Below are 27,053 nucleotides of genomic sequence, written 5' to 3' on the forward strand. Positions count from 1 at the left end.
ACTTTCACTTTTTGACATGATACTATACATAGAAAACTCAAAAGACCACCAAAATACTACTAGAACTGATAAATCAATTCAGTAATATTGTAGGATACAAAACCAATCTCCAAAAATATGTTGCATTTCTTTTTTTTTTTTTAAGATTTTATTTATTTATTTGACAGAGAGATCACCAGTAGGTGGAGAGGCAGGCAGACAGAGAGAGAGGGAAGCAGGCTCCCTGCTGAGCAGAGAGCCCAATGCAGGGCTCGATTCCAGGACCCTGAGATCATGACTTGAGCTGAAGTCAGAGGCTTAACCCACTGACCACCCAGGTGGCCCAATATGTTGCATTTCTATACACCAATGATGAAGCAGCAAAAAGAGAAATTAAGAAATAATCACATTTACAATTGCACCAAAAAGAAAAAACACTGAGGGACAAACTTTGCCAAGGAGGTAAAAGATCTGTACTCTGAAAACTATAAGACATCGATGAAAGAAACTGAAGACAACACGAATAAATGGGAAGACATTAAATGTCCATGGATTGAAAAAATCAAATATTGTTAAAATGTCTACACTACTTAAAGCAATCTACACATTTAATGTTATTCCTATCAAAATAGCAACAGTATTTTTCACAGAACTAAAACAAACAATCTTAAAATTTGTATGGAACCACAAGAGACCCTATAGAGCCAAAGCAATCTTGAAAAAGAAAAACAAAGCTGGACTTCACAATTCTGGACTATCAAAATTCTGGACTTGAAATTATATTACAAAGCTGTAGTAATCAAAACAGTATGGTACTGGTACAAAAATCGATAATCAACAGAACAGAATAGGGAGTCCAGAAATAAACCCATTATTATATACTCAATTATCTTCAACAAAGGAGGCAAGAATGTAGAATAGGAAAAAGACAGTCTCTTCAACAAACAGTGCTGGGAAAACTGGAGAGCAACATGCAAAAGAAAGAAACTGGGCCACTTTCTTATACCCTACACAAAAATAAACTCAAAATGGATTAAGGACCTAAATGTGAGACCTGAAACTTTAAAAATCAAAGAAAAGAGCACAGGCAGTAATTTCCCTGACACTGGCTGTAGCAACATCTTTCTAGATGTCTCTCTTAATGCAAGGGAAACAAAAGCAAAAAGACACTATATCAAAATAAAAAGCTTCTGCACAGTAAAAGAAATACCAAGAAAACTAAGAGACAATCTACTGAATGGAAGAGAATATTTGCAAATGATATATCAAATAAAGGTTAGCATCCAAAGCATATGAAGAACTTATACAACTCAACATCAAAAAAACAAACAGTTCGATTAAAAACTGGGCAGAAGACGTGAATATACATTTCCCCAAGACCACACACAGAGGGCCAACAGACACATGAAAAGAGGCTCAACATCACTCATCATCAGGGAAATGCAAATCAAAAACACAATGAGATATCACCTCACATCTGTCAGAATGGCTAAAATAAAAAACACAAGAAAGAAATGTTGGTGAGGATATGGAGAAAAAGGAACCCTTGTGTGTGTTGATGGGAATGCAAACTGGCGCAGCCACTGTGTAAGAAAGTATGGATATTCCCTGAAAAGTTAAAAATAGAATTTCCATATGATCCAGTAATTGCGCTACTGGGTATTACCCAAAGAACACAAGAACAATGATTCAAAAGGATACATGCACCCCTATGTTTATTGCAGTATTATTTACATAGCCAAATTATGGAAGTAGACCAAATGTCCAACAATAGATGAATGGGTAAAGAAGAGCTGGTATATTTATAATGGAATATTATTCAGCCATAAAAAGAATGAAATCTTGCCATTGGCAACAATACGTATGCATCTTGAGAGTATAATGCTAAGTAAAATAAGCCAGAGAATGAGAAATACCATATGATTTCACTCATATGTGGAAATAAAACAAATACAGGAAGAAAAAAAGAGACAAACCAAAAATAGACTCTTAACTATAGAGGAAGAACTAATGGTTAGTAGAGGGGAGGTGGGTGGGGATTGGGTAAAACAGGTGAAGGGGATTAAGAGTATCCTTATCTTGATGAGTACTAAGTAATATATGGAATTGCTGAATCACTATATTGTACACCTGACACTAATATAACACTATATGTTTACTACATTGGAATTAAAATTTTAAAAATTAAGTAAAAATAAACATACATTAGTCAAGAAAAAAAATTCTAAAAAGTTCATTCAATTTTCATTGGCACTATAAAATAGGGACCATATTTAAAATCTTAAAGCTCTCCACTGACAAATGAACTCAGGAATTCCCACTAGAAGAAAAATAGTTGAAATAAATCTTGCTTTATACAACTTTCCTTATATTTGTGCCAAGAATTTCCTCTTTTTCCTGTGTGCTAAGGCAACTTAAGCCAACTGAGAGAGACATATGAAGAAGAGAGGCCAGCAAAGTCCTCAAAGATGGGGAAGACAAAAGAAAGCTGAGGGACTGTGTTTACTAAGATCTGACTATTGAGTAACTGTGGGTTTTCCCTCATTTCATCTCATCCTGAATTGAACATCCACATTTACGGTCTAGTCTGGTGATTCAGGTTGCCTGAATTACTTCTACTTTCAATTTCAGTTTTAACACACGATTTAGATGGTAGAAATTTCTAACTTCCTTAGTTTTTTTTAAGCTTTTATATGAGGAAGCTAGAAGGTGGAAGGAGCAAGTGAGCAAGCAGTGAGCAGCTGAGACTGTTCTCGAACCTGCTGCACTACATAGTAGGTGAGTGCATCTTCTTTTATATGCAACATTGACTTGAACTTGACTCCATCTCTGATTGAAAGTGACAACTGCGGAATGGCAGGAGGGGCAGGTTGCCTTTTGTCTGACCCATGAGGATCTTGGCTGTCTTTAGTTTTAGGGAAGCTCAGCTCTGCCATTTGAAACAGTACCAGCTGCAAAGGAACAGCCAAGCACACCATGTCTCCCTGGATATGCTGCTTCAGGAACAGTGTCAGCTCAGGACAGCAGAAAGTAGAGTGGAAGGAGTCCCCATGGGAGCCTCCCTAATTTACTCTTACCAGGCTCTGTGGCAGACATTAGAATTCATAGAGCAAGACAGTGTCCATCAAGGAGCTTACAGGCAATGATAATCTAAAGAGATAGTTTCTTTCTAATCTTTCTATTAGTCAGACTTAAGAAAGCTTCAGATTGAGAGTTCTGTAAATCTCCATGTAGAAATAAATTTAGTTCCCACATCACTGATCTTTGTTAAAAATAACTATGTTGTCAGTCTGTCTGTCTCTGTCTCCTTGTCCCCCTCTGGTGTTTGTTGGTTTGTTTTTTGTAGGAACATCAGAGTCACCTGTACCATTTGTTAAATGTATAGAATCTGGGTTTAACAATTTCTCTGGATGATTCTTAGGCAGTTCAAATGTTGAAAGCCAGTCCTGAACAGGATCAAATGGTTGCACTTTGTTCATTTGAAGTAAAAAGCTCTGTGGCTCATTCACAGCTAGGAAACCGCAGAGCTATTTTCGTAAAGTTGTTCAGTTGTTCCTGTCACATCTCCCTCAGCTTCTTCTAATCTTCTCTGTAAGGAGGGGACCGTGCACTTTCAGGCATTACAATGTAGCTGTTCAAGGCTTCTGTTTTACCTGCACGTTCATTGCTCCCCACACTGAAGAATCAGACAGAAGGAGGTGGGACAGGAGCAGTGTCTGAACTTACTTACTGTTCTGATCTGACAAAGAATTTATTTGTAGACCTTGTTTCTTAGAAATCTATAGTTTGTGGGTTGAAATGCAGAGCCCAATGGACCAAATTGGTCAATGCAATTGTTGGTAGATAAATCTCCATTTATTCAACAAACATACACTGAAATCCTATTTTGTGCTGCATGCTATGCTAAGATAAAAGCTTATGGTATCTAATTTAATTATCAAACTATCCTCCAGGTTGGACCTATAATTTTATCCACATTACCCCTATAATTATCTTTAACATCTTAGGTTTAGCTAGGTAAGGCTCCTTGTTTAAGGGGCCATGAGCAGTAAATAATAGAGCTGGTGTTAGACGCTTTTTGAATATGTGACATATAAATATAAAACTGAATATTGGAGACATTTGAATATAACAGCATGTTTACATATTCTGATTATGAAAAATACATATTGTCAACCGAGAAAAGGTGGTAAAATTGAAGAAGAGTGAAGGCCTTTATTGGGGTCTCAGAATTGTAATTTGGGGAGCACAGATTCTAAAGTGACCAGAAAAGGGTCCTGCTCATGTGGGAAAAGTATGGGGTTTTTATGAGAAAGAAGGGTCTTCTTATCTTCTTATTTAGATAAAGAAGAGAAGAGAAAAAACACTGATTTAATGTTGACTGGTGGAGCTCTTCTGATTACCATCTTGTTGATGATGTTACTAGTGCTATCAAATGAAGCTGTCCCTAGTATGCATTAACTTTACTGTCCTCATATGATCCACATGCCAGTTGCTCTGCTGAAATTTTATGAGCAATTGCTTGAAAACTATTACCACTCTGGTCCAGTTAAAGAGCTCACTCTTTGGAAAAGAAAATGGAGTTTCAAAATGGAGTCTCATGTCAAAAATTTTATGTAACTCCACAATATTAGAAAACCATTTTAATATAATGCAATCAAAAATATGTCAGGAGACCAAAATTATACCTTAAGTACTTAATTTTTTACATTAAAATTTAACTTAAAAAACATTTACAAGAAAATCTCAAATACTATTCACCTAGATTTCTTGACTGGTGACATTTTGCTAGATTTGCTTTATCTCTCTAAATATATGTGTATGTCTCCCTATATAATGTAAAATGATATTTGCATACACACACATCACATATATATATACACATATAGATATATATATGTGTGTGTGTGTATATATACATATAGTTCCCATTCATAGGAGTAATTTGCAGAAAAATTGACCATCTCAGCTAAGTACTTCAGCCTGTATCTCTTAAGATTCAGGATGTTATCCTGCCTTCCCTGGTTGAAAGGGACGCTACATTTTTTAGACTGACCTCATTCCACTTACGACTCCCATTCCCAGTACTTGTCAACCTGCAGACAAAGATGAGTGCAGGGTTCACACAGAAGTATTAGAGAGCACATTGTGATATGTGATTATGACGAGAAAGCTACATAGGTTAATCAACTGATAAAGGAACTGACAGGATAATCAATGTCTTTGAGGAAGAATATTCTGCCCACTAAGTGGCTGCAGTAGCATATGACAGAGAAATGGATCCGGTGGTTGTTTTTTTTAAAAAAAAAATGCTTTAAAAATTGTAATAAAAATATGTGTAACATAAAATTTACCATTTTAACCATTTTAAGGTATAGTTCAGTGACACTAAGTACATTCTCACTGTTGTGCAACTATTACCACTATCTGTCCCCAGAGATTTTTTTCATCTCAAAGGGAAACTCAGTACCCTTTGAACAGTAACTCCCTATTCCCCTGCCTTCTGCCCATGATAAACACTATTCTACCTTCTGTCTCTATGCATTTGACTATTTTAGGTACTTCTTATAAGTGAAATCATGAAATATTTGTCCTCCGTGTCTGGCTTATTTCACTTTAGAATAATATCTTCAAGGTTCATCGATGCTATAACATGTATCAGAATTTCACTCTTTTTTACAACTGAAAAATATTCCATTGTATGATTATGACACATTTAGTTGATCCACCCATCCCTTGATGGATGTTTTTGCCTCTTGGCTACTGTGAATACTGCTGCTATGAACACTGGTGTACAAAATCTGTTTGAGTCCCTCCTTTTATTTTTAATTTTTTTAAATTTAGTTTTATTTTTTCAGTGTTCCAAGATTCATTGTTTATGTACCACACCCAGGGCTCCATGCAAAACATGCCCTCCTTAATACCCACCACCAGGCCGACCCATCCCCCCATCCCCTTCCCTCTAAAACCCTCTGTTTCTCAGAATCCATAGTCTCTCATGATTCATCTCCCCCTCCCAAACCCTCCCTTCACTTTTCCTTTCCTTCTCCTAGTGTCCTTATGTTAGTCATTATGTTCCACAAGTGAAACCATGTGATAACTGACTTTCTCAGCTTGATTTATTTCACTCAGCATAATCTCCTCCAGTCTCGTCCATGTTGATACAAAAGTTGGGTATTCATCTTTCCTGATGGCTGAGTAATAATCCTAATAATCCATTAAATATATGGACCACATCTTCTTTATCCATTCGTCTGTTCAAGGGCATCTTGGCTCTTTCCACAGTTTGGCAATTGTGGACACTGCTGCATGAACATTGGAGTACATATGGCCCTTTTTTTCACTACATCTGTATCTTTGGGGAAAGTACCCAGTAGTGTAATTGCAGGGTCAAAGGGTAGCTCTATGTTTAATTTTATTCTAAATTAATTAATTAATTTTAATAAACATATAATGTATTTTTATCCCCAGGGGTACAGGTCTGTGAATCGCCAGGTTTACACATTTCACAGCACTCATCATAGCCCATACTCTCCCCAATGTCCATATCCTCACCACCCTCTTCCATCCCCCTCCCCCCAGCAACCCTCAGTCTGTTGAGATTGAGTCTTTTATGGTTTGTCTCCCTCCCCAATCCCATCTTCTTTCATTTTTTCTTTTCCTACCTTATTTTTAATTTTTTGAGGAATCTCCACACTGTTTTCCAAAGTGGCTGCACCAACTTGCATTACCACCAACAGTGTAAGAAGGTTCCCCTTTCTCCACATCCTCTCCAACATTTGTTGTTTCCTGTCTTGTTAATCTTTGCCATTCTAACTCTAACTGGTATAAGGTGGTACCTCAATGTGGTTTTGATTTGAATCTCTCTGGTGGCTAATGATGATGAACATTTTTTCATGTGTCTGCTAGCCATTTGTGTGTCTGTTCATATCATCTGCCTATTTTTTGACATGATTTTCTGTTTTCTGGGTGTTGAGTTTGGAGTCCCTGCTTTTGATGTTTTTCTACATATGCCCTGATATGGAATTACTGGATCAAATGGTAGTTCTATGATCGACTCTGGGGGGAACCAGCATAGTGTTTTCCACAGTGGTTGTAACATTTTCCATGCCTACCAGCAATGCACAAAGGTTCCAATTTCTCTACATCCTGGTCAATGCTAGTTTGTTTGCTGTTTGTTTTTGTTTTCATTTTTTTAATAATAGCCATCCTAATGGGTGTGAAGTTGTACCTCACTGTGGTTTTGATTTGCATTCTCATAATGATTAGTGATGTTGAACATCTTTTCACGTATCTATTGCATAAACGTATATCTTCTTGGGAGAAATGTCCGAGTCCTTTGTCCATTTTTGAATTGAATTGTTTTTGTTGAGTTGGAAGAGTTCTTAAATATTCTGGATATTAATCCCTTAACAGATATGTGATAAATCAGTTATCTTCTCTTATTCTGTGAGTTTCCTTGTTACTCTGTTGAGGGTGCTCTTTGATGCACAAAAATTATTAACTTTGATGAAGTCCTATTTATCATTTTTTCATATTTTGATCACGCCTTTGGTGTCCTATCCAAAAATATCATTGTCAAATCCAGTACCATGAAGGTTTTCTCCTGTATTTGCTTCTATGAGTTTTTGTAGTTTCATCTCTTCTGTTTAAATCTTTGATATGTTTTGAGATAAATTCTATAAATGGGGTTAAAATAATGGTCCAACTTCATCCTGTTGCATGTGAATATCAAATTTCCCCAGCACCGCTTCTTGAAAACACTGTGCTTTCCCCATTGAATGATCTCAGCAGGCTTGTCAAAAATCATTTGGCCATATATGGCAGGGTTTATTTCTGGTCTCTCTGTTCTATTCCATTAGTCAATATGCCTATCTTTATGCCAGTACCACACTATGACTGGACTAATTTTGTTTAGATATCATTTTCCTGATTTACTTTAGTGGTGTTTCCCTTTAGCTTTTGGAGCATAGTTAAGAAAATTACTTTAGCCTTTGCCTAGAACATGCAATGCTTGTTTCTTCAGGGATGTTTCCTGCCACATTTGTTTACTTCTTTTCAATGGGCTGCATTTTCCTATTTCTCTGCATGCCTTGTGATTTTTGCTGTTTCTGTTGAAAACTGGTCATTTATAGAAACAGCCACCTTTTCCATTCTTTGTATACTGCTTTTGTGCTAAGGAAGTCTTTGCTCATTAGCTGGGTCTCGGTCTTGAGCCTTAGGCTTAACCTAGGGAGAAACTTTAAAAGTCTTTTTAGGCCTTTTCTGAGCACACATCCTACCTGAGTTTATGTGTGGCTTTTTCAATCTCCCCGTATACATGCTGCTTTTAAATGTCTTAATTACCCTCTGAAAATCTCCTTGGGGCCTTTGAGGGTCTATTGTTTGTCTCTACCATGAAAAGGGAAAAAATTCTATTTCTCGCAACACTGTTCTCAATACCTCACTTCTGGTCACCACATATATGGGCAATTTTCCGCAGTAAGTAATTCTGACACAAACAGTTTGAAGTTAGTGCATGCCCTACAAGGTAAGGGCGCAGCCCCACAAGACTGGCCCCACTTCAGATGCCAATCTCAACTCCAGCATGTCACCTGTGGCGTCTGACTGGCTATGTTCTCCATTTGTACTCCACATTCAGTAATTTGCTAGAACAAGTTCCAGAACTCATGAAAAACAGTTTACTCACTAGACTACTGATTTATAAGAAAGAAAGCAAGAAAGAGGATATAACCCCAGAAGAGCAAGATAAAAGAGATGTGGAGCTTCCATCCTCTCATCCTCTCTCTGGGCACACCACCCTCTGAGCACACGCACATGTTCACCAACCCAGAAGCTCTTTAAACTCCTTCAGTTAAGGTTTCTAATGTAGTCCTCATTAAATAGGCATGATTGAGTAAATCATTGGCCTTTGGTGACTAACTCAACCTGCAACTTTTCTCTCTGCCCCAAGGGTGGGATATGAGGCTGAACTAATCACATGGTTGGTTCCCTTGGCAACCAGTCTTCACTCTGTGGTCATCCAGGGTATCTTCCAAAATCACCTCATTAACATAAACTTGGGTGTGTTTGAAAGGTATTATGTTTCACAGAAGACACTTCTTTCACCTTCTTTATTCTGGAACTACTTCAGGGCCTATTTTAGGAAACAAGGACAAAAAACAAATATTATAACAAAAGATACTTCCATTACCTTCATCACTTGGGAAATTAAAAGTGTTTTGGAAGCCGTGTGTCAGGAGCCCAGAAAAAGACCAAATATATACTTCTTATATTAAATCACAAAATCACACACTCATAATATTTTGCCAGAAGGGTCTGCAAGTCAGTCTCCCTGCAGCTTTCCCAAGCAATGCCCCTTGCTTCTCCCTGTGTGAGATCTGAATCTGAGATCTGAAAGACCAGTCCTTCAGGCAGCTCAGAACAGATTAGAACCTCATAAACATAGTCTGCTCTGCTCCATCCAGTCTAAAGGAGGGATGTGGGAACTGAACTACTGCCTAAGATGGTCTGTTTTGTTTTTTTGTTTTCTGTTTTTATTTATTTGACAGAGAATGACTGGGGCGTGGGGGGAGGTGCAGAGGGAGAGGGAGAAGCAGACTCCCTGTTGAGCAGGCAGCTGAACACAGGGCTTGATGACAGGACACTGTAATCATGATCCAAGATGAAGGCAGACACTTAACTGACTGAGCCACCCAGGTGCTTCAAAGATGGTCTATTTGATGTCTTCACTGGTAATTTCTTGCCCCAGGCATCTGCAGATCCATGGTCTGCAGTTCATGAGCAATACCCATGAAAAACAATGCCATTCCATCTGATATCTAAGTTATGTCACTATATTCCTGGCCCCTCCCCCTGTCTGCGCTCCATGTGTGAGATAAAACAGAGACCTGAAGAGGTAAACTCCATATAGGTCAGAACACTGTGAACAAGGTCTGCTCTGTTCCCTCTGGGTCAAAAAAAGTGGGAACTGGTTTGCCACCTACTCCAGACCAAGACTAATACCACACCAGGGAGTACGTGGGCCAAGGAAAGGAAAAATACCACAGAATTTCCTACGATTTTTAATATGGCTTTTTCTTCACTGGGTGTTTGCTTGGTTGCTTTACATATTTGACTCTTTTTGCAGAACTACTGTAAGATTATTCTAGCCAATATTTTGGTTATTTTTTATATCTCCTCAGGGAAATAAGAGCTTAGAACTTCCTAGCTTGCCATTTTGCTTAGTTATCTAGGCTTAACCCTGGCTCTATGTCTTACTCAGCTTTTGTTAGACTCATTTATCTTTTTTGTAAAGTGGGTACAATGGGTACAATAATTTCTAACTTGTAGGGTCTTATAAGTATCAATGAGGCTGAGTATGTAAGGTATGTGTCACAGGGCCTGGTATATTGTAGGCCGTCAGTGATAGTAACAATTGTTTGAATTTTGTTTGAATTTTATTATTACTATTGAAGCAAAACTTTGAAGAAGAATAATACTCTATGTTTCATCACTAATATCATCACAAATTTGGGGGAGTAATAGAGGAAGCCCTCTGCAGTCTGCTAACTCTAGATTACATTTTGTCTTATAGAAAGTATAGAAGTTTCGCCTAGTCCTAAACCAATGGGTGCTTTGGATAACTCCAAGTCAGAAAATGACTTTGTAATCTTATTTCTACTAGGGGGCCTTTTTAGGTTGGCAGGTTGCCATGGCATCTGGACCCCATATGACGGCCCCCATTTGTCTGGTGGAAAACAACAATATGCAGCTGTCAGTGAACCAGACAGCTATACAGATTCTTGAAAGGATTTCTCAACCAGTAGTGGTGGTGGCCATTGTAGGACTGTATCGTACCGGCAAATCCTACTTGATGAACCGTCTTGCAGGACAGAACCGAGGTGAGTGTATACAAGATCCATCTTGTATACTAGGGTACTTATTTACATTCCAGAAAGTCTGACTTTGTACCCTCTGGTTGCTTAGATGAATTTCCTGTCACTGTATTCTCACTGTTGCCTTCTCCCTTCCCCTTGCAGGTTTTCCTCTGGGCTCTACAGTGCAGTCTAAAACCAAGGGCATCTGGATATGGTGTGTGCCTCACCCCTGCAAGCCAAACCACACCCTGGTCCTTCTGGATACCGAGGGCCTGGGTGATGTGGAAAAGGTAAGGAGACAGTCACAGGTAAACCCTTTGTATTCTGGATTTGCTCCTTACTTCTTCATGACATTTTTTGTAATTTAACTGCTGTGATCTATTTGCAAAATCTAGAAATCCAATTATAATAAATAAGGCATTCTGGTTTCTTTGAAGTTCACTTCTAGGTAAGATGTGGTATATTAGATAAAATCTTTTATTTCTTGATACTGGTTGAATCATTTGCATTATTTGATAAATATTTTTAAAAGACTTATTTATTTATTTGAGAGATAGTGAGATAGATTAAGACTGATTAAGACTGTGAGTCATTGGAGGAGCTGAGAGAAAGAGAGAGAGAGAATCTCAAGTACACTCCCTGCTGAGCACAGATGCTGATGTAGGGCTTGATCTCATGACCTGGAGATCATGAGTTGAGCTGAAACCAAGAGTCAGATGCTCAACTGACTGAAACACCCTTGGTGTTTTTAAGAAATAATTTATTTCTTAATAAATTTCTATTAATATTTAATTAATATAATATTTAATTTATTTATTTTAATTTAATTTTTATTTTAATTAAATATTTAATTAATTTAATTTAATTTAATTAATTAAATTTTAATATTAATTAAATTTAATATTAAATTTATTTAATATTTAATATATTAAATAAATATATTAAATATAAAATTTAAATATTAAATCTAACATTAAATTTAATTAATATTAAATTAATTAAATTTATATTAATTAATTTAATTAATATTTAATTTAATTAATATAATATATTTATATTTAATTAATATAATATATAATATATAATAATATAATATGAATATTAAATATTAAATAATTAATATTTAATATTTCTATTAAATAATTATTTAAGAAATAATTATTGAATAGCTAAGTTGAAGTCTCCTGTCTTACTACTTTAGATGACAGTCACCACAATAAAGGTCCTACCCTCAATGCACCTTCAGTCCAGCTGAGAAGACCACACATATGCAGTCAGACTTAATAAAATTTGACTGGGAAAGAAGCAAGTTGGAGAGAGGAAAAAGTTGTATGGCAATACAGTTGTTGACTTCTGTCATTTCCATGGGACTTCTCTTGCTGGGATGCTCTTTATCCTGAGTTGGGACAACTCAGGTGCAGATAAATCATGGAAAGGCTACTCTGGAAGCCTTTCTAATTAACAGAATGGCACCTTTGAGTTGTCTTCCATCAGCACTCCCACTAGCTGGGGGAATCAGTCCTTCAATTTTACAAAGTGATATGGGCAGCACACCATAGTCTGTACCACATATGTTAAGCATAAGGGTGCCTTGGTGGGAAAGAGGAGTCAACTCCATCCTAGGAGAAGAAATATTTCTGATTTATCTTCCAGATGAAGTGTGTATTAGAGGTGTGGAGTTAAGAGATTGTGTTTACATTACTTGTGGTGAAGTTCATCATCTACCCAAAGAGCATTATGGAAGGCTTTGAGATACCCCTGAATGTGCTGGTTCTATAAAAGCAAGTGTTTGGGGGCACCAGATCTGGCACAGTTGGTACACTAAATGAGTCTCAGTTTTGGCTTAGGTATGACCTTGGGGTTGTGAGATTCAGCCCCACCCAGCTCCACACTCATGGCAGAGTCTACTCTACTTCAAGACTCTCTCCTTCTCCTCCCCACCCTGGCTCTCTTTCCCAAATAGATAAATAAATCTTTGAACAACAACAACAGCAACAACAACATGTGTTTGTCCTATAACAAGCATTTTTAGATGAAATTTTTTTTAACTTGCTACTAATGGGTGAAATGAATGATTACTTCTTTTGTAATCATTGATTATCAATGATTACTTCTTTTGCCTTACATTGAGACTTACTTGGAAATGGTATTTAAATTTCTGTAGCTCTCCATTTCTTCCAAAAGAGGAGTTAGAAATTCTCTTTTTCTTTTTCTATTAATTTTTAATTTGTGGAAATCAGTATGGAGGTTTCTCAAGAAGTTAAAAGTAAAAATACCATATGTTCCAATAATTCCACTACTATTTACCAAAAGAAGAGGAAAACACTAATCCAAAAAGGTATATGCACCCCTATGTTTACTGCAGCATTATTTACAGTAGCCAAGATATGGAAACAGCCAAAAAGTCCATTAGTAGACAAATGGATAAGGAAGATGTGGTATAAATACACAATGGAATATTACAAAGACATAAAAAAGGATGAGATTGTGCCATTTCCAACAGCATGGAGAGACCTAGAGAGTATTATGCTAAGTGAAATAAGTCAGAGTGAGAGAGACAAATGCCTCATGATTTCCCTCATATGTGGAATTTAAGACCCACAAACACATTAATACACATGTATTAAGAAACAACATGCACATGAGACATGCTGAGAACGAAGTCTGTGTTTCTTCATGTCAGTATTTGACCAGTTCTTGAACATTCAGCTCAAGACTTCCAGTAAGCCTTCATAACATATACTCTTTTTCCAAGTTCCACAGTTCCGGCCTTCCTTGATAAAATTCTAAATCTTCATTTCTATTACAGCTATAGGTTCCACTGCTTATGGACATTACTAAAATATAAGATTATTAATATCTTTATAGGTATTGTCATCTTTATTACATTCATTGTTACGGATGTCTATCACCACTTTAAAACGGTCACCCAGAAAGTAACTATTGCCATTTCCAAGTTTGCTTCTTAAATAAAAAAGCAGTGGGATACATTCAGTAGCTTCCTGTAAACATTTGTGGAATTTAATTGAATATAATTTGAATCCCCAGTTATAGCAACTATGGTATATTTTATATACCTCTACATAGAATGAATAAATGCTAACACTCATCATTGCACACCAGGTACTGTACTAGTTTTTCTATATATGTTACTTTATTTCATCCAATTGAGGAAAAAGAAACCTCTGCAATATTAGAATCTCTTTATATATGGAAGACTCACAATCACCAAAAATGTCTTTGTAATTGTCAAAGTTGATATCTGTATATAAGCCTGTCTTCAAATTTATTTCTTTGCATGGCAAGTATGTTAGCTAAAGTAATAAAAGACTGATAGAAGAAGTGTCTGAATGAATTTCTAAAGACTAAACTCCTAAAACTCTTGCTCTAATGTGCTTTCTAGGGTGACCTTAAGAATGACTCATGGATCTTTGCACTGGCTGTGCTTCTGTGCAGCACCTTTGTCTACAACAGCATGGGCACCATCAACCACCAGGCCCTGGAGCAGCTGCAGTATCCTTCCAGGGACCAAACCACCCATATCATTATGTTGATGGGAATAGAGTTCTAGTTAGTTTCTCCTTCCCTGTCATTTAGCTGCCTTTGGTAGAGCAGAGGGGACCCAGGGCCAAGGAGAGAGTCTATAATAATTTTTTGTTAGAGAAAAGAGGGAAAGATGGGTGGGAACTTCCTTTTCCTTAACTGAGTCCTAGTTATGTGACAGAGCTCACAGAACTAATCAGGGCAAAGTCCTCCCCAGAAAAGGATGGAACACAAGATTCCACCGACTTTGTGAGTTTCTTTCCAGACTTTATCTGGGCTGTACGGGATTTTACCCTGGAGCTGAAGTTAAATGATCATCCTATCACAGAAGATGAGTACCTAGAGAATGCCTTGAAGCTGATTCCAGGTATTAGAACATGGCCTGGGCAGTGGGTGGTTCAATAGAGGGTGGGAGCTGCTGAACACAGTCCATTATCATTGGGATGGCATATTTATTTGAAACTAGATTGAAGTCTATTGAAATGGTGACTAGAGCTTGGGTGAAAAGCAGAGCCTAGGCCAGAATGAAATTATTCAAAACTGATCTGTTCTTTAAACAATAGCTAATGTAGCTACCAGATTTCACTGGGTCCTTTAACTTTCCAAAGACCAGATACATGTTCCTTACTTTGGCTTCTGTCCTTCCGTGTTGAAGAAAACAACTGACTGTAACATATTAGGCATGAAATTATATGGAAAATCAACATATTACTATGTATAGAATATATTTCAATAAAAATATATTTTACAGTTAGATATTAATCTTCTCAAAGAAGGATATAATTTTCTAATACCTGCATAGATATATCACATACAAAAATGATTATGTGTTCTAAATAAACCTGAAGAAGTATGCCTTTTCAATCTATACCTTTTCAATATTTCTGATAATTATCAGAATATTCATTTTACTGTATATATCATAGTTTTCTCTTAATTCCCACATATTTGTCCATGTCATAATTTTGAAATAATAAATTATCTTAATGGGTTACATTTATAATGGTGTAGATCTCATTAAACCTTGAGAGAAAGATCAATTCTGTTTTATTCATTCTTTCTTTCAGTTTTCTACTTAGAGTTTCTGAAAACATTTAATGAGAAACTGGCTAGGCAGAAGAGCAATGCTATTAAATCAAATCTAGTCCTTTACCTCAAGGAGTTTGCAGAGTAGCGGTGACATCCTAGAATTACATTTTAGTTACATTTACTCTTCTGAGGTTTTTGTGAAATAAAATAGCTAACATTAGGCAAATTATTTCTAGCATCAAAGAAGTTTTCCTTCAATAATCAGAGTATTCGAACATGTCTAATACTGTTGTTCCTAATACTGCTTCATTATCCCTTTACTGTGGCTCTTGGTCCCAAGCTCAGTTTCTATATTAGACCAAAAAGTTCCATTTGACTCTTGATTTTTTTTTCTTTTTTTTCTTTTTTTTGCCATTCGTTCAGTAAACATCTAATGGACAACTCTACCACCATTTTTAGGTCTGGAGTTATGAGCCACAGGTTTCGTTCAACTGGATCAGGTGTCTCCCCTAATTTCTTTCCAAAATGCTACCATTAGTATGAGTTTGCTGTTCAAGAAAGTATTGAATGTCTGTGTTAAAGGTGTTTCAAGCACAGGAGACAGAAAAGAATCAAAATCCCAGTCCTAAAAACCATTAGCTCTCTTGCCTCAAGACTGTTCCCAAGGTAATCTGTTGTTCCTATCCCTCAGGCAACAACTCCAGAATCCAAGCGTCCAATCTACCCAGAGAGTGCATCAGGCATTTCTTTCCAAAACGGAAGTGTTTTGTCTTTGATCGGCCAGTAAATGACACAAAACTCCTAGCTGATATTGAGAAAATACCTGAACATCAACTGGATCCTAAATTCCTGACACAAGCAAACAATTTTTGTTCTTACATCCTCACCCAGGCAAGGACCAAGACTCTCAGAGAGGGAGTCACAATCACAGGAAATCGTGAGTCTTCTTTTCCCATTTCTGTGGGGCCTAATATCAGCATTTTTGTTTGATTCTATGTGGAATTCTAGGTATACACACATTCTCACTCCATGAAGAGATGTGTTTGTTTTATAATTATCTCACTTTTAGGAGTTTACAAATTCCTCTCCAAAACTGCATACTTTGTCACTGATATCTGTGTCATTGACTTATCTGAAAAAAAAAAAAAAAATCCTCCACTGATCAGAAAAAAAAATCACTAACTTGATATAAAAACAGAATATATTGCCTTTTTTTTCCCAAAAGAAGTCCCATCTGATAAGTGTTATTTGTAAAAAATATATATATTTAAAAAAACATTTGGGTGTTGAGAGCAATACAAAAATAAATAGTATCCAATAAATTGGTGAAAATCCATTGGAAGCTTCAGAATTTGGAACAAATATAATCTGATTTATCCTTCCCCATCTGTATACATATATAATTTATTTTGCTTTTAATTTTTTAATCAGAAATTATGTTTTCCAGATACCTTTTAGTATGTTAGATAAAGGTAAATTTTTAATTTTTTTAACCATGTGACCTGCAGACCATAAAAATTTAGAGTCAATAGGAAAACAAAGATGAAGATAGAAGGAGGCAGGGCTGTGTGGCAGAGGGTGGGGTGAAGAGGGTGGTGGGTATGAGCAAGCGTGACTTCAGAAATGAAGTCTCAGAATCTGGAATCTTATGGGGTAATAATTTGATCCTTATCCTTTCAATATCTTGGTTCATTCAGGGCTGAAGACTCTGGTGGTGACCTATGTGGATACCATCAATACTGGAGCAGTGCCTTGTTTGGAGAACGCAGTGACAACTCTAGCCCAGCTTGAGAACTCAGTGGCCGTGCAGAAGGCAGCTGACCACTACAGCGAGCAGATGTCCCAGAGACTGACGCTCCCCACAGACACGCTTCAGGAGCTGCTGGATGTGCATGCAGACTGTGAGAGGGAAGCCATTGCAGTGTTCATGAAGCATTCCTTCAAGGATGACAAGCAGGAGTTCCAGAAAACTCTTGTGGTAATGTGTCTTAATATTTATTCTTCAGGACCCTTCCTTTTGAAGAATGAAGCCTAGAAGTACTTTTATTGACCCATGGCTCATCTCTTACTCAAGGATAAAGAAATCTGGATTCTTATGAGAAAGAGAGTTTCAAAGGACTACATTTCTTTCTTTTTTTCCTCCCCAAACTGAAGCACGTTATCTAGTAATCTCTCTGATCTCTGAAGTAAAATCAATATAGATATCATCCTGATCTTTTAATACATCAATGAATTCCAAGTCTGCCCACAACACCCAAAAGTCATTCCTAAGCATGGTTGCTTTCTGGAACATACTCCCATTGTCACGAAGCAAATTTTCTCTTATCAGATGCTCATTCCAGGTCATTTTCAACTTATGTTGCTCCTTGTTGTATCACTGTATCATTGAAGATGAAATCACTGAATGCTCCAGTGGCAAGGACCCCCAGAGATTAGGCAATACAAGTCCAACATTTCAGAAGAACCAGGAAGTTTAAGAAACTTGCCCAGAGTCTTGCAGGGAGCATTCAAGGTTGTGAGTAAATCAAGTCTTGTGATTCCTCTTTCATTCCATGTCCTTCTCCAACAGAACACTTTTCTCATGAGGACCACAGTTATCCCAATCCTTCTACCAGATTCTTTGGAATGGTATTGTTTCTGTTCCTTTCTTCAGGTGACATCTCTCTACTTTCCCCTTGTAGGAACTCATAAAGGATAAGAAAGAGCATTTCTTGCAGCAGAACGAAGAAACATCCTTTAAATACTGCCAGTCCAGGCTAGATGAGATGTCACAGGTCCTAATGGAGAGTATTTCAGCAGGAACTTTCTCTGTTCCTGGGGGATACAAGCTCTACAGGGAAGCAAAAGAAAGTATTGAACAGAAATATTCACAAGTGCCCAGGAAAGGAGTGAAGGTGAGGAATAGGGGAGCATGGGGAGCCTACATAATAGAGTCTAAGGGGTCTCCAGATAATCTGAGAGCACAGCCCCAGTTGTGGGTGACAACAGCATGGGGATATCATGACAGCTTTAGCTTCTGAGGCCCACTATTTGCTATTTACTCCTGAGAACAGTGGAAATGCCTATTCCCCCCAAAAGACTATGGATTTCTGAAATCCACAAGAGACAGAACAGAAATTACTCATTTCTTCATCCAACAACACAGCATTGAATATGCCAAGTGCTGACAATTTACAAGTTAGAGTCATTGTACTTAAGTATGATCAAAAGTAAGAGAGGAAGTCAAATACACGGACAATTACATACAAAGTTATAACACATATCAACCTGTGACGATGGTCTCCATATGGTGCACTGTTATGCAGCCGTAGAAAGGATGTGATCGTGCCATCTGAGACAACATAGATGGACCTAAAGGATATTATGCTAAGTGAAATAAGTCAGACTGAGAAAGAGAAATACCATATGATTTCACTCATAAGTGGAATATTAAAACACACACACACAAATGAATAAGCAAACAAAAAGAATCAGACCAATAAACACAGAGAACAAACAGATGGTTGCCAATGGGAGGGGGTTGGTAGAATGGACAAAATGGGTGAAGGGTGGTGAGAGATACATGTTTCCAGTTATGGAATGAATAAGTCATGAGAATGAAATGCACAGCATAAGGAATACAATCAACAAATTGTGATAGTGATATAATGAGCTGGATGGTGGCTACACTTGTGGTGAACATAGCATAATATGAGAACTTTAGAACCACAATGTTATATACCCCAACCTAACATAACATTGTGCGTCAACTATACTCAAATTAAAAAAAGTATAATAATAAAGAAATAAATAAGAAAAAATGGGCTACATAGGTTGAGGTACAAACATAATAATAATTAAATAATAATGCAACTAATATATATTGGACTCTTATTTCTTATGGGCATAATGTAAAGCTGTTTCCCTAGACTCTTACGTTTAATCCTTCAAACAACATTAGAAATGTCTATATTTATTGTCAACATTTTATAGATCTGAACTGAGAGGCACAGGCAGGTTAAAATAACTTGCCTAATGTTAAAGCCAGCAAATGACAGAGGAGAGCAACAGCACAAATTAGAGGCAACATTTCCCAATGAGAAGCCAAATATATCAAAGAACCAGAGACTGCGGATTTACAGAACTGAACATATTTCTGACTGGCTGGAACCTAGAGTAGGTAGAAGGAAGTAGCATGGGGGGAGAGCCAGGAGGGAGACAGGAAGCAGGAGCTATGGAGAGTCTCTGGTCACACTAAGGAGCTTGGACACCTTGTAGGGAGCCACTGTAGAATTTTAAGCATGAAGCAAAAATTATATGGACATACTTGTCTTTGCAGCACTAATCTCCATAGTGGAACTCTAAGTTCTTGGCTTCTTCTTGGTTCCTCAGGCGAATGAGGTCCTCCAGAGCTTTCTGCAGTCACAGGCTTCAATAGAGGAATCCATCTGGCAGGCAGATAAAGCCCTCACTGATGGGGAGAAGGCCATAGCAGGTATGGGGCAGGGCTTGGCTCACAATGGGTTGGGTACAGCCCTCAGGCAGGTGTGAGGGCAAAACAAGGAGCTTCCTCTTCTTGGAACAACTCTGCTCAAAGTCTCAAAACAAGGCAAGTTGTGGTGGTATGTCAGCCAGACAGGGACTTTCCCAAAATATTCTGAAATGTGGTTCCGATGGTGAGGACATGAAGGATTCAGAGATTTTCCACTTTCCCTTCCAATTTGGTTTTGTCTCTGAGCTTAGAAAGATAGATATCAATCCTTGCTTAATTGTCTTGCCTCTCTAAACTTTCCTTGGGGCAGAGGAGCGGCTCAGCAAGGAGGCAGCTGAGAGGCAACAGGAGATGCTAAAACAGAAACTACTGGAGCAGCAACAGCAGATGGAGGCGCAACAGAGGAGTCTCCAGGAAAACATAGTCCAACTGGAAGAGAAGATGAAAAAGGAGAGAGAAAACCTAATTAAAGAACAGAATATGATTTTGGAGCATAAGCTGAAGGTAAGTCTGCCCATGGCCTTGGTAATGCTTGGCGGTCCTTCTGGTACCTCAGGAAAGGATGGGTGAAGGTTACAGGTATGGAGCTCATAGAAGAAAGTACCATTGCCATTAACTGCTTGTGACTTCTTAAAACCTTGAGTCCTTTGAATTCTTCTCCCTCTCCTTCTGCCTCTCCCTCCTCTCTTCTTCCTCCTCCTCATCCTCTTCCTGCCCTTTCCCCTCCTCCTCCTCATTCTTTTCTAAAAAAGCCTTTGAATTCCAATCTAAATATGTAGACTCTAGAGAGTTGAGGATGCGTATGGCACCTCCAAGCCCTTGGAGAATATAGATAGCATTTGAATTGCTATTTTGGGGATTTTAAAATGGTTTCATGAGGCTTGAGTAAATAGATATTCCAACCATATGTATTTTTTTTAAATTAACAAATTTTCTCCCAAGTTTAAGAGTCTCTTATGGTTTGTCTCCGTCTCTAGTTTCATAGTTTTATTTTTTCCTCTCTTCCCCTATGATCCTCTGCCTTGTTTCTTAAATTCTGAAGATCCATATGTATTTAATACAAGCAGCAAGTGGTATGCTTTATTAAGATCACTGACAATTATCAGAAACTCTACAGCTGCCCAAAGACTGTAAGATAGATCTATGCTGACATTTAACTATCCGAAATGTACAGACTTAAAAACACAGGGTAGTGACAGCTTCTAAATTTGCTATATTGTCTCCAGGTGTGGGTGGTTTACTCAAGTTATCAGATGGTATAGGGAGGAATTCTCTCATTATCTATCAAGACATGTTTATGATAGATTTCTAGAAGAGCTTATAAGTTCCCATCATTTCTACTATTTGGGTGACCATACCAACCCAAGTGGGACGAGACTGAGTGTGTGATGAAACCAAGGCTACCTTCCAACTGTTTTGTTTGTTTGTTTGTTTTGATGGAAACGTGTTACCTTTGTCCTCATGTCAGGCTTAGCATCCTGGAAAACCTTAATGGTGTGTGAATTTCAGTAAGTCTTTAAATTATGTTTCTTCTCAATGTTTAGGTCCAAGCCAGGAAATATTCCTCAATACAAAATTCTCCTTTCTAGATTCAGCAGAAACAATTTTAGGACTAAAACAAAGATAGTTTGACCACGTTTTTATATATGAAGTACAATTCTTGAAAAAAATACAGTAATTTTAAAATTTTACTTCTCACTTTCTGTTTAGGTCCAAAGTGATCTGCTCAATGAAGGATTTAGAAAGAAATCTGAAGAGATGAATGAAGAGATAAAACAGTTGAAATCTAGGGTTGAAGCTACTAAAAATAATGATACTCCCTGGTTTTCACAAATCTTGGAGAAATTTGGCCATGAGATTGTTTCAATAGTTACTTCTCCTGTTAGAATGTTTGATAATATTGTGCGTGGTGTGACCTCACTACTTAAAAAGAATTAGCTCTCTTTATAAAGAAGTTAAAGAATGTGGCTATATATTGTGACCAGTTTTTGATGCATATGCTTTTCACTTCTATTCATCAAAGTTTTAAATATAAAAAGTGCTTGGGGTGCCTGGGTGGCTCAATGGGTTAAGCCTCTGCCTTCAGTTCAGTTCATGATCTCAAGGTCCTGGGATCAAGCCCCACAACAGATTCTCTGCTCAGCAGGGAGCATGCTTCCCCCCTCTCTCTGCCTGCCTACTTGTGATCTCTATCTCTCTCTCTCTCTCTGCCAAATAAATAAATAAAAATCTTAAAAAATATATATAAAAAGTGCCTACAAGAGGATATTAATGCCTGGCCCACATTAGATAGAATAAACTCATGTACAGTTTGATATAGCATGTTAACTTTTAGGAAATTTAGGGCACCTGGGTGGCTCAGTGCATTAAAGCCTCTCTGCCTTCGGCTCAGGTCGTGATCCCAGGGTCCTGGGATCAAGCCCCACATCGGGGTCTCTGCTCAGCAGAGAGCCTGCTTCCTCTCTCTCTCTCTCTCTCTGCCTGCCTCTCTGCCTACTTGTGATCTCTATCTGTCAAATAAAATAAAATCCTTAAAAAAAAAAACTTTTAGGAAATTTATATGTGCAAAATTGTAAAGATTTATAAAATCCACTGAGGCATCACTTTAAATGATGAAAGATTGCTTAATTAAATTGTTTAAGTATCTATCTATATAAATTGTTAATATAAATTGAACATGGGCCAGTATGAACACTGGAATACTATGCAGCCAATAAATAAATTGACAGCAGAGCTCTATTTGTACAAACATAGGAAATCTTGAAAATATATTACAAAGCAAAGAAATAAGGAATAAAACAGTGTGTATAATGTGTTCACTGTAAAAAAATTATGTGCAATCATACCTATCTATGTACACATAAAATATCTCTGGAAAACTTGTTCAAAACTAGTATTATTGGTTCCTTCTGAGAAGAACGGAATGGCATCAGGGGTAGGAGGGACACAGCCTCTTCATTATATAATCTTACCTTTTGACTTTTATAAAGAAATCTTGAACTGCCATTTTATAATAACAGAAAATATGGAGTAGAATGCCAATAATGATAATCATAAAAAGAATGTAAAATTGGCTATGAGATAATGAAATTGCTCACTATTTCTAGAAAGGACATCAGCCTACTTAATGAGGGGGTCTAAGACTAAGATCAAAGTACCAAGACACATAAAATTCACATCTTAATCTTATTTTCGTTTTGGCCTTGGTTTTAAGTCCCTTGTATTTACTTCAAAACTAAGGTATAAACTTTCATGTTGCCCTCTGAAGTCTCAGCTAAAGGAAGCCTCTGCTTCCTTTATTTGAATTACACATTTTAATGTGTTAGAAGTAAATATAACTTATGGGATTTATAATATATAAATATGTGTGAATAAATTACATATTAATATATGGTATCAAAAACAGAATCAATATAATTATGTAGTTATAATATTGTTATATTATTATAATCATATTATTTTATATGTTACATTTTATAAAATGAAATATTATTCAGCCATAAACAAGAATGAAATCTTGCAATTTGCAATGACATGGATGGAGCTAGAGAGTATAATGTTAAGTGAAATAAGTCAGAGAAAGACAAATACCATATGATTTCACTCATATGTGGAATTCAAGAAGCAAAACATGAGCAAAGGGAAAAAGAGAGAGGGAGAGAAACCAAGAAACAGACTCTTAACTCTAGAGAACAAACTGATGGTTACCAGAGGGGAGGTTGGTGGCGGGTTAGGTGAAACAGGCTATGGGGATTAAGGAGGCACTTGTGGTGATGAGCACCAGGTGATTAAAATACAAACTTTAGGGATGCCTGGGTGGCTCAGTCAGTTAAGCGTCTGCCTTCAGCTCAGGTCATGATCCCAGGGTCCTGGGCTTGAGCTCTGCATCGGGCTCCTTGCTCAGTGGGGAGCCTGCTTCTCTCTCTGCCTGCTGCTTCCCCTGCTTGTGCTTTCCCTCTCTCTCTCTGACAAATAAATAAGTAAAATCTTAATCTCAGGAAACAAACTGAAGGTTGCTGGGTGGTGGGGGGGTAGGGATAGGGAGGCTGGGTTATGGACATTGGGGAGGGTATGTGCTATGGTGAGTGCTGTGAAATGTGTAAGCCTGATGATTCACAGACCTATACCCCTGGGACAAATAATACTTTATATCTTAATTAAAAAATAAACAAATAAAATAGCATAAAGTAAAATAAAATCTTTAAAAAATGAAAATAAAAATACAACTTATCAAAATTTGTGAAATGCCATGCAAGTTGAAGGAGACTTGTAATATTTTCCTTCATATGTAATCTGGCAGAGTGTGAACTAAATTTTGCGAGAGGGACTAAGGAGACCTAAGTAGCTGGGTGTTTTTAAAATACATATAATTGTGTAAAATATCCACTGTTCACAATTAGTCTTCTCAGCCTCAGATAGTTGCTTCTGGGGTCCCTCAAGAGCCCCATGGAGGGAAGGTACCTAAAGGTTGAGTGACTATCGAGAGTGGAGGGGCTGGAGTGGGAAGGAAAAACTCTAACATGGGTGGATTGAAGGTTGGAGTATGTAGGAGTTTTGAAGGGTGACATATTAATAGATTTCAGGTCTTTTAACAGCCAAAATGAAAGTGTTGCATGGCCAATAAGTATGAAACAGAAGTCCCTTATTTAGTACTTCCTGAATTACTGGCCAGATCTCTCAAGCCCCTGTTATAAATTATATTGTGGAATCCTGGGGAGTGACATGAATGGATCTATCTCTACCTATTATGTTGTTCTATCATGGGTTTCCACATCCCATGAATGCCTGATATCAGAATTCCTTGCCCATAAAAAGGAGAAATCCTGTCCGCTAGTTGGTTTCAATTTTCAGTAAGATGAGTACTAAGGGGGTCAGACAAAGACATTAAGGGACACAGGTGTGAGGGAGATAAATATGGGCACTTGTGAAGGGAGTCCTTCAAGGTCACAATGAATTCAGTATCCCATCTCATGAAACTATTGGGATAGTTAGGCTAAGAAGGAAATTGTGTTGATACTTAAGAGATCCTATAGAGATATGGAGAGACTGGGAGGCAAATTATGAGGAAAAAATTTTTTAATTTAAACTGTACTTACTTAATAACAGTGCAATATTGGTTTCTGGAGAATTCAGTGATTCATCACTTACAAACAATACCCAGTGTTTGTTCCAAAAAGTGCCCTGCTTAATACCCTTCACCCATCTATCCGATCTTTCTTCCTCCATCAACCTTCAGTTTGTTCTCTATCATTAAGGGAAGTGTGGTAGGTTCCCTTTGACTCATGAGGATAATATAACCTTGTGAATTTAGTGACAATTAAGGGCATGGAAGGTCTACTTCCTCAGAGCTGAGTTAGTATTCCTCCTGTGAAGAAGGAATGTGGGTCTTTTCCCTCCTTTTGAGGGCTGGCTGTCTCCAAACCCAATGGCCTTTTTCTTTACAATATCAGCAAACATCCTGGTCAATGCAGACCTATATTTTGGGGGCCTAAGTTTTTCTAATTGTTTTAATCATAAAGCCATGAGCTTGGGTTTTGTATTTTCTACTTTCGAAAAATACTATTCTTAGGCGCCCGGCTAGCTCAGTCGGTAGAGCATGAGACTCTTAAAAATACTATTCTTACCGTGCTAGGCTAATGTCTGAAATTCAAATATCTCAGCATTCTATCAGGAGAATTAATTCATTCCTTCCTTCCTTCCTTCCTTCCTTCCTCCCTCCCTCCCTCCCTCCCTCCTTCCTTTCCTTCCTTCCTTTCTTTTAATAGTGTTACAAAGCACAAGTCAGGTCATTCCGAAAGCCTGTGGTAGAGCAAAGGTTGTTTGCTAATTAAGTTCAAGCCCTGACTGCTTTTTCGAAGTAGTTTCTAACTGGTGATTTGTCACAATTCCATCCTTCAGTTGTTTACAATTTTGAATACATGACCAATTAACAGGATAAAACTCAGAATGGCTTCAAGTAGTTTTTCCTTAGTTTTTTCATTATCTGACTAGACTCATCAGTATCTTAAAATCCCTTAAAATCTTCCAAGATCTTTCATTTAGCTTTCCTAAACCAAAGAAAGGCATCTTTGGGTCCCACAAATAAATGGATACGTTTATGTAAGTTGGGGAGTCTCAGAAAGTGAGCACCCAAGACCTTCTGAACTTTCCCTTTCTTTTTTTAATTTTTTAAAGATTTTATTTATTTATTTGAGAGAGAGACAGAGAAAGTGAAAGAGAGAGAACAGTAGCAGAGTAAGGGATAGAGGAAGGATCAGTCTTCCCACTGAGTAGGTAGGGCTTGATCCTGGCACTCCGGGATCAGGACTTGTGCCAAAGGTAGACACTTAACTGACTGACTTAACTAACTTAACTGAGTGCCACCTAGGCACTCCTAGATTTCCCTTACTTTGTGGGAACTGGGAGGATCTTTAACCAAGACCAAGGTTTATATGTTACTTCCTCAGTTCGGTCTTTGTTAGGATTAGGTTGTGGGAGTGGCTTGAACATCATGTACAGATGATGGAGATCCAACAAATTAAGTAGTCAAGGGAAACCGAAGACCAGGAGAGCATTTTGAGAGGGGGGAAGTAAGGATATGGAGATACTGGAGGATGGGATCTAGGGGACTGTATTTGGAGAGGATGAAGAAGGGTCTTAAGGTCTGAATCAATGACCTTGAAACTTTTTACTCCTGGGCTCCTCTATGGTGCAAGTAGTCAGCAAGGATTCAAGAAGGTGGTGGGGGGGGGGTGTCTTCAGTCTACTGCAAAGCTACCATGTTCTAAATCAGTGGAAAAAAGAAGTCTGAGGTTCTAACCCAGTTTCAAGAGTACACTCAGACCCTTAAGAATCAGGATTAATCGTAACCAAACTTTAATGGACTATCATCTGGAGCACTGGATCACAAGTCAGACTCATCAATGGATCCCTGATCAAGTCAGTCAGGAGTGGGGAAAAAGGTCTAACAGATGTGTTTTTGGAGTCTCAGTTGAGAGTGCTGGAGGGATAATGATGAAGCTGATTTTATCTGAGTTGCAGCACCAGAATATAAAAGAAACATTACTCTGACACTTATTAAAATGGTAAGGAGGGCTTTACTCAAGACTATTGCAATAGGTGTCCAGGCTGTTGCAACAGAAGAGAAATACTGAGCTCAATTCCAAATATAGCAAAGCCAGCTAGGAATATAT

At 37.6% G+C, this 27,053-nt stretch overlaps 1 protein-coding gene across 1 annotated transcript; it reads left to right on the forward strand.

Moving 5' to 3' along the window:
• Positions 1–2,669: 2,669 nt before the first annotated feature.
• LOC308341770 (guanylate-binding protein 6-like) lies at positions 2,670–22,655 on the forward strand. Its single transcript, XM_080801763.1, has 11 exons — positions 2,670–2,757; positions 10,646–10,862; positions 11,001–11,128; positions 14,242–14,351; positions 14,552–14,748; positions 16,102–16,347; positions 17,108–17,388; positions 18,092–18,304; positions 19,782–19,884; positions 20,192–20,385; positions 21,592–22,655. Exons 2-11 carry the CDS (start codon positions 10,673–10,675, stop codon positions 21,817–21,819), a joined length of 1,890 nt encoding a protein of 629 aa, XP_080657889.1. The 5' UTR covers positions 2,670–2,757; positions 10,646–10,672; the 3' UTR covers positions 21,820–22,655.
• The last annotated feature ends 4,398 nt before the right edge of the window (positions 22,656–27,053 follow it).

This window comes from Martes martes, assembly GCF_963455335.1.
Source record: "Martes martes genome assembly, chromosome: 4".
Classification (NCBI taxonomy): domain Eukaryota; kingdom Metazoa; phylum Chordata; class Mammalia; order Carnivora; family Mustelidae; genus Martes; species Martes martes.